General features: G+C 43.6%; 1 protein-coding gene across 1 annotated transcript; it reads left to right on the top strand.

Annotated features, from left to right (window-relative positions):
- LOC133419276 (microfibril-associated glycoprotein 4-like) lies at window positions 1–10,860 on the top strand. Its single transcript, XM_061708350.1, has 6 exons — window positions 1–33; window positions 4,531–4,686; window positions 8,494–8,532; window positions 8,612–8,708; window positions 8,809–8,976; window positions 10,466–10,860. Exons 1-6 carry the CDS (start codon window positions 1–3, stop codon window positions 10,717–10,719), a joined length of 747 nt encoding a protein of 248 aa, XP_061564334.1. The 3' UTR covers window positions 10,720–10,860.
- The last annotated feature ends 673 nt before the right edge of the window (window positions 10,861–11,533 follow it).

Raw genomic sequence — 11,533 nt, forward strand, 5'->3', positions numbered from 1 at the left:
ATGGAGTTCCAACCATCAAAGTCCAGAAGCCTGGTCCTACAGCGAGGCCGGTTTAAGGTTGCTGAAGACACCATCCCAACCGTCACTGAGGAGCCCATAAAGATCTTAGGATGGTGGCATCGAGTCAACAAGAAGAAGAAAGCATTCAGGAGATGCCCAACCAAGCAGAACGGTGGCTGAAGGAACTGGAGAGGTGTTGCCTACCCACCAAGTACAAGGCCTGGGGAAACCAACACGGCATCCTTCAACAATTGAGTGGCCAAGAGTTTCGGCTTGACAAGACAGAAGAAGACCAGACAGAAGTGGAAAGCCAGTGGGAAGGGGAGGAAGGCTTACAACATGGAGACACCACGGGCACGGGGACTCAGGGGAGGCAGGGCCGGGGAGTAATCCCCCGAGCAAGTTGAAGGAGTCAAAGGCGAAGTACCGGATGTTGTCGAAGGAGATTTGGGCAGTGGAGCAAGAGGGCTGACAAGCCAGGGCGGTAGCCACGAAGCTCCAGGGCAGCTGGACCTGATGGAACATGGAGACCTCAGTTGGACTGACACCTTGTATACAGAGGGGCTTCGGATAAAGTTCCTCCTAAGCTCCATCTATAATGGACTCCCAACACCAACAAACCTCCACAGATGAAGATTGACAGAGGATCCTTGGTTCAGCAAGGGACTGGGATAGTTGAGGCAACTCAAGTTTCCAGAGGAGACACCAGCCTCTGACCAGAGATTTCCTACCCTGGGAGGGAAGGATAGAGGAGGCACATGAGAGTAAGTTGGGGAAACACCAGTCCCTCATCTTTGAGAGGCATCAGAGAGGGTGGAGATCCCATAATCTACCAGGTTGGTTGCAGGGGCATCCCTGGACAGTCACTCTGGAGAGCACTGGCAGCTGCACTTCTGGAATCCATTTTGGAGCCTGATGGTCAGTATTTCTCCACTTGGACTGGCTTCAGCTCTACTAACCACTTATGAAATCTGCACACAACCGTTCCCGCGATGCAAAACTTATTTGTAAAGTTGAACGCGGGGAAACAGTAGCGTAGTTAGCACCGTTGTTTACTAGCTTAAAATCCTGTTGTTTACTACCTGATGTTATTGTTTTCTAATTGAAACATATTAAGCAAATAACAACTTGGAATATAATCATTTATTGTCTTTTTATTCAGCTCATTTAGAGTTCCTTTATATAATTATTCTCTTTACTTTTATCAAACATGCCACACCCAACCAATTGTTGTATCCTATGTTAATGTGTATCGTGTTGTAAAACCTAAATCTTTCATCCAGTTCCGGGAGGCTCGTCCAATCAGAGCTGCCATGACTTTCCAAATAAATCTCCTTAGATGAGTTGTGTGTCCTCTTTAAAGCTTTAGACCTGATCAGCGACAGCAGCAGAGTCCAGAGCTGCTGACCGCTCACTGACCCTGAGCTAGCACCCTCAGGTCTGTCCGTTGGTCCGCCGGTCCACGTCTTTACTGATATGAGAATGTGGCCTTGGCCCGAGTACAGAGTGTGCAGACGGATAAGCTAAAAGATCAGCTCCGCCCTTACAAACGTCTGATCATCAGAATCGTAAGGATGAATCATCATTGAGTGTCTTTACATGGGTAGTTTAATTCCTCTTTAATTCAGAATTAAAATTAAATCCGTTTTAAAATTATGAAAAATTACCATGTAAACAGCTACTGTAATTCCAAATTTGAAATGGCCATTCCAAATTAAACTTAATTCCGAAGTAAGTGGCCTGGTTTATTCCGATTTTAAATCCGAATAGAATAATTCCGCGATCATGTATACACTCATTCCGCTTTAAATTAATTCCGGTCTTTCTGCGCTGCTCGTTCCCTCGCCTGAATATAAGTGTCTCCATGACGCTTATATTCCGCGCTGGGCTTGTTTTCCAAACAAAGTTTCAATATGGCAGCACACAGTAAACGCTGGTCAAGAGCAGAGACCATTTATTTAATAAATAGCTTGGAAGACCTGGAAATAATTAAGAGAACAGATGGCATGAAACATAAAAATTGTGAGCTTTTAAAAGTTGTAGCGGCTAAGCGGCTAAATAATTAAATCCTCATGCATCCTTTCTTCTGTCTCATTCCTGCACCGAGACACCTGATGGATGTTCTGACCCGTTTACTTAATTAAATCTACTGAAAAGTGGATCATCTCAAGTCTTATTCTTGGTAATTTACACACTCCGGTTCCGTCCGGATATCCACCCAGAGGGAAAACATGCTATACAGGGGAGTTAGTAAGTGTTTCCACAATACGACAGTAAACACTGGTGCGGGTTCTGAAGGTGTAGTCATGCTGCTGGGAGACCGGAAGGCCTCCCCACGACCTGTGATGTGGGCTGCTGGACAAAATGGTGCAGGGCAAAGAAGTAGGCAGGAAATGGTGTTTCAAAGGAGTTTGTCTGGTTTATTTTCCAGTCAATATAAATAATAAATTTAATTAAAGCTGCAAGCAGCGATGAACGGGACCTCGCACTCATGGCCACCGTCCCCCATAAGCATATCAGACATGACACCACCCACGGCTTCCTATGTCAAATCAGTCAAAATTTATAGCGGAAAATAGGGCCAACCAATCAGAAGAAGGGGCGGGACTCATTCAGGCCAACGAAGGTCAAGGACTCAATACAGCGTCTGATAACACCACCCACGAGTCTTAATGTCAAACCATTCAAAAGTTATAGCAGAAAATGGGGACAACCAATCAGAAGAAGGGGCGGGGCTAATTTTTACCAATTATGGTCAAGGACTCAATACCGAGTCCGATGACACCACCTACGATGACACCACCCACGACTCTTGACTATGTCAAACCATTCAAAAGTTATGGCAGAGAAAAGTATTATAGGGGGCGCTGTTGAGCCGTTAGGCCACGCCCATTAATGCAAACCATGAAATATCAAATTTATCGCCAGGCCTGGCTTGCATGCAAAATTTGGTGACTTTTGGGGAACTATCAAATATGGACCAATCAGATGAAGGAGGGGCGCGCGTTTTGGCATCTAGCGTCGCCACGGTAACACTTTTGAAAGAGAAAAGTCATGCGCGTAGTCACAGGATGGAGATGCATATTTTGATGTATAACACACCTGGGTGCACGTTACGGTTCGGGCCGTATTAATTGCCGAAGGAATGGCATAAATTGCGCCAAAATTACACAATTAATTCAAAAAAGCAGACTTCCTGTTCGGTTTCGGCCATGGCGCCAAGAGACTTTTCTTTAAGTTGCGACATGATACAGGTGTGTACCGATTTTCGTTAATGTACGTCAAACCGTATCGTGGGGCTTGAGGCACAAAGTTTTCCGGGGGGCGCTGTTGAGCCATTTTGCCACGCCCATTAATGCAAACCCTTACGCCAGGCCTGACTTGCATGCAAAATTTGGTGACTTTTTGGGCACGTTTAGGGGGCCCTCCTTTCGTCAGAAGAAAGAAAAAGAAAGAAAGAAAGAAAAATTCCTACAGATACAATAGGGCCTTCGCACTGTAAGTGCTTGCAAGGCAAGGCAAATTTATTTATATAGCACAATTCAACACAAGGTATTCAAAGTGCTTTACATTGACATTAACTGGCCCAGGCTAAACTGGCCCAGGCTACATTTTGCATGAGATGTTAGACGCACATCTACTTGGGGTATGCCAACATGACCCATATCAAACTGGGTCAAATCTGTGGCCAAATATTCCCAGAAGTGACACGTATTATTGGTGAGAATTCAGCAGCTGTCTGGTCATTCATTAACGTTGAGGAAATAAATACAGGTCAGAACTAGCAGACTGCTTTCGGATCACTTCAGCAGAACTCTGACGATGAAGGTGAGTTTCTGACTTCTAGCCTCTCGGTCTACCAGCGGTACTTTTCTGTGGGGAAACAACCAACAACCTGAAATCAGGATGGGCGCCTTAGGTTTTTGAAGTCGTAGTAATTAAACTTTTACTGAAAAACCCGTCTCTTGACCCAGACATCTGAGAAAATTATAGACCAACTTCTGATGTGTATCTAAAATCCTGGAAAAGGTCGTTGCAGCCAGTCATGTGACCATTTGTATAGAAATGATCTGTTTGAAGTTTTTCAGTCAGGGTTCAGAATGCATCATAGCACAGAGACGGCAACATGATCCACTGAGTGGTGCCCATCACCCCTCCTTCTCTTTTTTTCTCAGTTATTAATTAGAAGTATCTCATCACCATCATTGTTCTTTATTGTACTTGTAGTTTGTTGTGCTGGACTGCCCCCCCCCCCCCCTTTTTTCTCTTCATTGCACGTCTGCAGGCCAGAGCTTCAGGAGCTGCATTCTGACCTTCAGGTTTCTTCCCTCCTAAAGGGTAATTTTACCTGCAGTTGCTTATGAAATAATTGGTCGAGGGGTCATGTTTTGGTCTCTGGAAACATCCTGGAGACAACTTGTGTTGTAGTAGATGCTGTATAAATTAAACTGAATTGAATTTCTGATGTTACACCGTCAGAAATGATCACGTTCGCCCTGAAACAATATAAAATCTGCTCCTGTTCTGCAGCTGCTGTCGGCCCTCCTCCTTTTCCTGGTTCCCATGGTGACCAGGTGCTATAAGCTCATCCTTCCGCTGGACTGCAGCGACATCTACAACAGTGATGGCACCAAACTCAGTGGAGTGTACACCATCTACCCCATCGGGGCCACGTCTGCTGTCCAGGTCCATCTACACCACCCATGCACATTATTGTAGTTTTGTGTTATACAATACACGTAATGCAAAACGCAACAAAAATTCAAAGAAAAATGCAGTCATGGCTACAGCATCCATAATCTGAGCAGTGTATATAGATTATATTTCTTGAATTTTTATATCAGTGATTCCTTATGTATCTTTCATCGTGTAATAAATTATCAATTTTTCCCATTTTTCCACAAAAACATCCCCCTTCAGTCTAAGTTGATAGGTCATTCTTTCCATAATATAGATCTTTCTTATACAGTAATTTCTAGCCACTGGTTTATATTAGGGGATTCAGTCTTGCACCAGTTTCTTTTTATTGCCTTCTTGCTTGTTGCAATATTAAAAAAACATTTAAAGAACTTTCTTATTGTTTCATCTTTGTAAAGTTTATTATTTGATCTGAGTTACATTTTCTTTTGTGTTTTTTTGTTTTTGTTTTTACTCTCCCTTGTGTAGCTTTGTTTTGTTTTTTATTCATATATGGAAAGGATTCTATATACGCCACCAGGCTTCTTCCTTTCCTTGCATGTTATTTCATTGTTTTAAATTTTTTGTTCATATTTGTCTTATATTGCTAAATAAATAAACTAAACTAAACTAAACTTGTGATCAATAATATTTTAGCTAGATATCTATCTCTGTCTAAGACGCTATAATTTATACTTCCTAGGTACATGACTTTACATTCCTTAGGTATTCTCAAAAAAGATCAAGTTTATAGCAGTCCCAAAAGATGTACGTATGATGTGCTTCTCTATTTCCACATAACCGCCAGCAAGGTTGCTGTGATCTGCTGTGTGGTCTGTTTAGTCTTCACTTTAAGTGTAATGAAATACCGTGTTAAGTTTTTCCACGCAAACTCTCTCCACGCCCTTTAATTTGTAGTTGTCTGTTGTGTTTCACACATGTTGTGCCATTCCTTGGGTGTAATGACAATATTCAGTTCCTTCTCCCATTTCTCCTTGATGTATAAGAGGAGGAAGTTTCCGAGTCTCTCAGGCCTCTGTTTAGTGCAGAGATTTCCTTGAACCTCGACCCACTGTATGTCTGGATCATCACCTCAAGCACTCCATTCAAGGTCTTCACATTGTATAGTCTTTGTTAAATAATCCCTCAGCTGAAGGTGTCTGAACAGATCCCTGTTTTCTAGTCCATATCCTGATTTCAGCTGACTCATTATATTTCCATTGTTGATTAATGTACACATCGCAGTGATCCCTTTATTCCTCCAATTTCTAAAATTGTGATCATTTAAACTCACCTTAAATCTGTCATCGTAGGCAAACCAGCTGAGCAGATTTACTTCTTTTTCTAATTTGGATTTTTTCATAAAGTCAGACCAAATATTCAAAGTGTGAGATGTTATTGGACCTATTGATCCTTGTAGCGAATTAGTTAGTTTCACATTGCCAATTAGGGATTGGATTGGAATATCTGTCACAGTCATCTCAATATCTTTCCACTTTAGTCTTGCACTATAGTCTTTGTCATGCCATTTGATTATTGGTCTGAGTGTTTCTACGTGGTAATAGTCTTTTAAAATTTGGAGCAGCTCTAGGCGCAGCCTGGGGCCGGAGGGGATCCGGTTTGGGAACCACGGGATTTCATCTCTGCTTTTTGTGGATGATGTTGTCCTGTTGGCTTCATCGGACCGGGACCTTCAGCATGTGCTGGGGCGGTTGAGGCCGAGTCCGACGCGGCAGGGATGAGAATAAGCACCTCCAAAACCGAGGCCATGGTTCTCCACCGGGAAAGGTTGGCGTGCCTTCTCCGAGTGGGTGGAGAAGTCCTGCCTCAGGTGGAGGAGTTCAAGTATCTTGGGGTCTTGTTCACGAGTGGGGGAACGATGGGGCGGGAGATTGACAGACGGATCGGTGCAGCGTCCGCAGTTATGCGGTCGATGTACCGGACCGTCATGGTGAAGAGGGAGCTGAGTCGAAAGGCGAAGCTCTTGATTTACCGGTTAATCTACGCACGTACCCTCACCTATGGTCATGAACTTTGGGTAGTGACCGAAAGGACGAAATCGCGGATACAAGCGGCCGAGATGAGTTTCTTCCACAGGGTGGCTGGACGCTCCCTTAGAGATAGGGTGAGGAGTTCGGTCACCCGGGAGGAGCTCGGAGTCGAGCCGCTGCTCCTTCACATTGAGAGGAGTCAGCTGAGGTGGCTTGGGAATCTGTACCGGATCCTCCTGGACGCCTCCCTAGGGAGGTATTCCAGGCATGTCCCTCCTCCCTAGGGAGGAGTTCCAGGCATGTCCCTCCTCCCTAGGGAGGTGTTCCAGGCATGTTCCACCGGGAGGTGACCCCGGGAAAGACCCAGGACACGCTGGAGAGACTATGTCTCTCGGCTGGCCTGGGAACGCCTCGGACTCCCCTCGGAGGAGCTGGAGGAAGTGTCTGGGGTGAAGGAAGTCTGGGCATCTCTGTTGAGGCTGCTGCCCCCGTGACCCGGGAACGGATAAGCGGCGGACGATGGATGGAACATTTGGAACGCCAAACCCCCTTTGTCCTTTGTTAGTTGTAATGTGGAGTATTTTATTCGTGGCCTTTTGCCATTCCATATAAATCTAGAGATCATCCTATCCCAAAGTTTGGATTTTTCTTGTGGAATTTTGACAGGGAGAGACTGGAAAAAATATAGTAGCCTTGGTAAGATGTTCATTTTTATAATTTCAATTCTTGAGCTAAGATCTAATGGCAAGGCTGACCATCTTTCTATATATCTGTTAACCTGGAGATTGATCTGATCAGAATTTGTCTTGTAGAATTGAGTTAGTTGTTTGGTTAAAGTGACACCAAGGTATTTCATAGTTTTTGATTGCCATTTCAGTTGATAAGTTTTCTTAATCTCTTGTGAAGGAGTATAGTTAAATGTCAAAATCTGCATTTTATTTACATTCATTTTATACCCCGAATGACTGTTATATGTATTTATAAGCTGCATCAACTGGATAAAGCTTGTATTGGGGCTGTGCAAATATATCAAAATGTCATCCAAAAATAGACGTATTACATGTTCCTGTCCTTTGATGTTAATTCCCTTAATTTCTTCACTCTGTCGAATAGCCTGTGCTAAAGGTTCAATGTATAGAGCAAAGAGGAGTGGGGACAAGCAGCATAATTGACGGGTACCACTCTTTAGCTCTATTCTTTTAGTCAGCCTACCGTTTATTTTTATTCTGGCAGTAGGACTTTGGTAAATATTTTTAATACATTGAATCTTTCTTAAATCTGAGTCATTCTAATACTAAGTACAGGAAGTTTCGTATTACACTGTCGAAAGCCTTTTCGGCATCGAGACTTATCAAAATAGCACTGTTTGTATGCGTTTGCATTGTATTAATTATCTGTATAGTCCTTCTAATGCTATCCTGTGTTTGGTGTCCTACAATAAAGCCGGTTTAGTCTCAATTAGGTCACTAATACATTTTTCATATCTTTTAGCTATGACAGATGTATATATTTTGTAGTCCACATTAAGAATTGATATGGGTCTGAAATTATTTCAATATTCTGTGTCCTTTCCCTCTTTGGGGACAGATATTATAGCTGCAACTGTATTATAGCTTCTTTCCAAGAGGGTGGTAGGAGACCTTCTTTAGGAGTGTGGTTGAAGGAAGATATAATGTGCCCCCCCCGACCTCTCCTCCCCATTACACACAGGGCACCTGAGTCACCTGACCGTTTACCAAATCTCCCAAAAATCTAAGAGCTTTCAAAGGTCTGAAGCAGAATAGCTCAACCCCAGGTTGATCGTTAAACATGTGATTGTGTACAGGTGTACTGTGACATGGACCCGCTCGGAGGAGGATGGACGGTGAGTGTCACACCTGTCAGGTTCAGGTCTGTTCAGGTCTCCGCCGTCCAGCTGGTTAAACACCTTCATGTTCCTCCAGGTGTTCCAGAGGAGGATGGATGGCTCGGTGAACTTCTACAGAGGCTGGGACCAGTACAAGATGGGCTTCGGGACTGCTGGTGGAGAGTACTGGCTTGGTGAGACCTGAACCCAAACCAACGAAGCTCACATGGATCCTGAATATGGATTTAATAATGTCTGATGGTGGCGTCCTGCCTCTTTCTGTGGTATTTTCAGGTCTGGAGAATCTCTTCCACCTCAGTCTGCGGAAGAAGTATGAGCTGCTGGTTGACATGGAGGACTTTGAAGGGAACAAGGCATCTGCTCGCTACTCCTCCTTCTCCGTCGGCCCAGAGTCCTTTGGATACACACTGGATGTGTCTGGATTCACTAATGGAGGGGCAGGTTGGTGTTAGATCAGAAATGTTCATCTCCATGCACAACCATGGCCTTTTAGGAATCACCTCCAACCCAACATCCATGTTAAAGTCCCTGTCGCTGGTCTACAAGGAGGTCTCAGCGTCCACACCGGGATCATGATGGTTTTTACGAGCTCTCCTGACACAAGAGCCCCTTTTACAATGACGAACACCCGCGGACAACCCTCCTCCGAGGGTCTGAACTGCGGGTCAGGTCTGATGTAAACAGGACTGACGCGGGGCGGCGGGTCATGGGAGGGGTTTGTTGATCACGTAACCTGGTTACAGCCCACCAGGGGAGTGTGTTTTAGTACCAACAGCAACAGGGGGTTCCAGATGAGTAACTGGGGAGATGATGAGGTCAGCAGGTTACTCAGCCTCGGAGCCGAGGACGCCATTAACCGCCGTATGTTCGGAACCACAAAGGATGATGGTCATTTCAGGGCTCTCAAGTCTCACACATTTCAACAAGTTCACACGCTCACAAAGCACTTCTCACGCTGAGGAATTATTACCTTCAACGCACAGAAATCCCAACAGCCGAGTCAAAGGCAGACCACGCTGCTGAGCGCTCCTACGGCTCAGGCCAGCAGGCTGGAGGATGCCTGGACTTGGCCAATCAGATAGTTTTGTAGATGACCCCCCTCTTACAGACGTGCGATCAGGACAGACGGTACCATCCTGCTTTGGATGGAGCAGCTCTCTTATCATTAGTCATCCAGAAACCTGCCAGTCCAGGGACCCAGAGTGGTAGTCTTTCACACTGCTCTGTAGCCTCCTACCTGCCCCCCGAAAACCCCTAACTGTGGCTCCAGACACCGGTCCGAGGTCTGCTGGGACCAGAACAGACACCGGTCCGAGGTCTACTGGGACCAGAACAGACACCGGTCCGAGGTCTAAGGGGATTATTATTATATCATTAATATTGTTATTATAAATGAATAGTAGTAGTAGTAGTAGTAGTATTATTATTGTCATTATTATTAATAGTAGTAGTGTTATTTTTATTAGTAGTAGAAGTAGTAGTAGTTTTATCATTATTATTAATAGTAGCAGTGTTATTAGTAGGCTATCATTATTATTATTATTAGTTGTAGTGTTAGTAGTACTAGTAGTACTAGTATTATTATTAGTAGTAGTAGTACTAGTAGTACTAGTACTAGTATTACTATTATTAGTAGTAGAAGTGTTATTACTATTATTATTATTATTATTATTATTATTATTATTATTAGTTGTAGTAGTAGTGTTATTTTTATTAGTACTAGAAGTAGTAGTAGTAGTAGTTTTATCATTATTATTAATAGTAGCAGTGTTATTAGTATCATTATTATTATTATTAGTTGTAGTACTAGTAGTACTAGTATTATTATTATTAGTAGTAGTAGTACTAGTATTAGTATTATTAGTATTAGTAGTAGTAGTAGTACTAGTAGTACTAGTATTAGTATTATCATTATTTCTTGTGTCTACAGGAGACGCTCTGAGTTATCACAATGGACAGAAGTTCACCACATTCGACAAAGACCAGGACGCCTGGGGGGGTAACTGTGCCCAATTAAAACTGGGGGGGTTCTGGTACTACTCCTGTCACCATACAAACCCTAACGGGGTTTACCGCTGGGGGGCCTATGACACCATCAGCTATGTCGGAGTGGAGTGGGCCACCTGGAAGGGCAGGAACTACTCCCTGAAGACCATCAGCATGAAGATCCGTCCGGTTCAGTAGACCTGCAGGACAGAGCTGATCTCTCCTTTCTCTCATCTGTCATGTAATGCCATGATTTTTTAATGTAAAACATGGAGCACAGGCTTACGTGAAGATTTCCACCTTAAATTCTGATGATTCACTTTGACAATAAACCAGAAATAAGCAGCTGATGTGGTTTTTTCAGGTCTGGATTGTCTCCTCTGAGATTCGCTGCCTGGACTCAGATCCAAATCTGGTTTAAAAAGTGCAGCATAAACACTTCTGAAATATAAGGAAAATAACACTGAACCATTTCCATCTCCAGGTACCTTTATATGGTAAAGGTAGGAGGATGAAGGTGGACGATCAAAGACGGTCATATCAAACCCTCCAGTCGTTAAGAAGAAATCAAACATATTTACATATAGAGTAAAAGACGTGTCTGACAGCAGCAGGAGAGGCGGAGCCAAAGTGATGACAGCTGACACGTAGACACACCCAGCTGTCAATCAAACCCACCCCTCATTATCCATGACACAGTGCTTTAAATTCATTTTAAATCATCTAAAGTGACCAGGTACATGAACAATAAAAAAGCTCAATAAGATCTAGTATTACCGTTGGATAACTAAGTCTGAACAAATCAAAACCGAATGCTATTATTCAAATTATTATTATCCCCAGAAGAACAGAAACAACATTTCATCCTAACGTTCTTCCTTCAAGATCTTTATTGACGCTTGTTGATTGCAAAACAAACCATACACGAGCAGAACAGGAGCGAGTACCAGTGATGGGGGTCGGAGGATGAACCGGTGTAAGTATTTCAGTAAATGTTTAAGAGCAGACACAG

Source organism: Cololabis saira, chromosome 19 (assembly GCF_033807715.1).
Source record: "Cololabis saira isolate AMF1-May2022 chromosome 19, fColSai1.1, whole genome shotgun sequence".
Taxonomy (NCBI): domain Eukaryota; kingdom Metazoa; phylum Chordata; class Actinopteri; order Beloniformes; family Belonidae; genus Cololabis; species Cololabis saira.

Coding starts and splice junctions, on each gene's coding strand:
- LOC133419276 (XM_061708350.1), top strand. CDS start 1: ATGGAGTTCCAACCATCAAAGTCCAGAAGCCTG. Junction 8,533..8,611: donor CGCTCGGAGGAGGATGGACG/GTGAGTGTCACA, acceptor ATGTTCCTCCAG/GTGTTCCAGAGGAGGATGGA. Junction 8,709..8,808: donor TGGTGGAGAGTACTGGCTTG/GTGAGACCTGAA, acceptor TGGTATTTTCAG/GTCTGGAGAATCTCTTCCAC.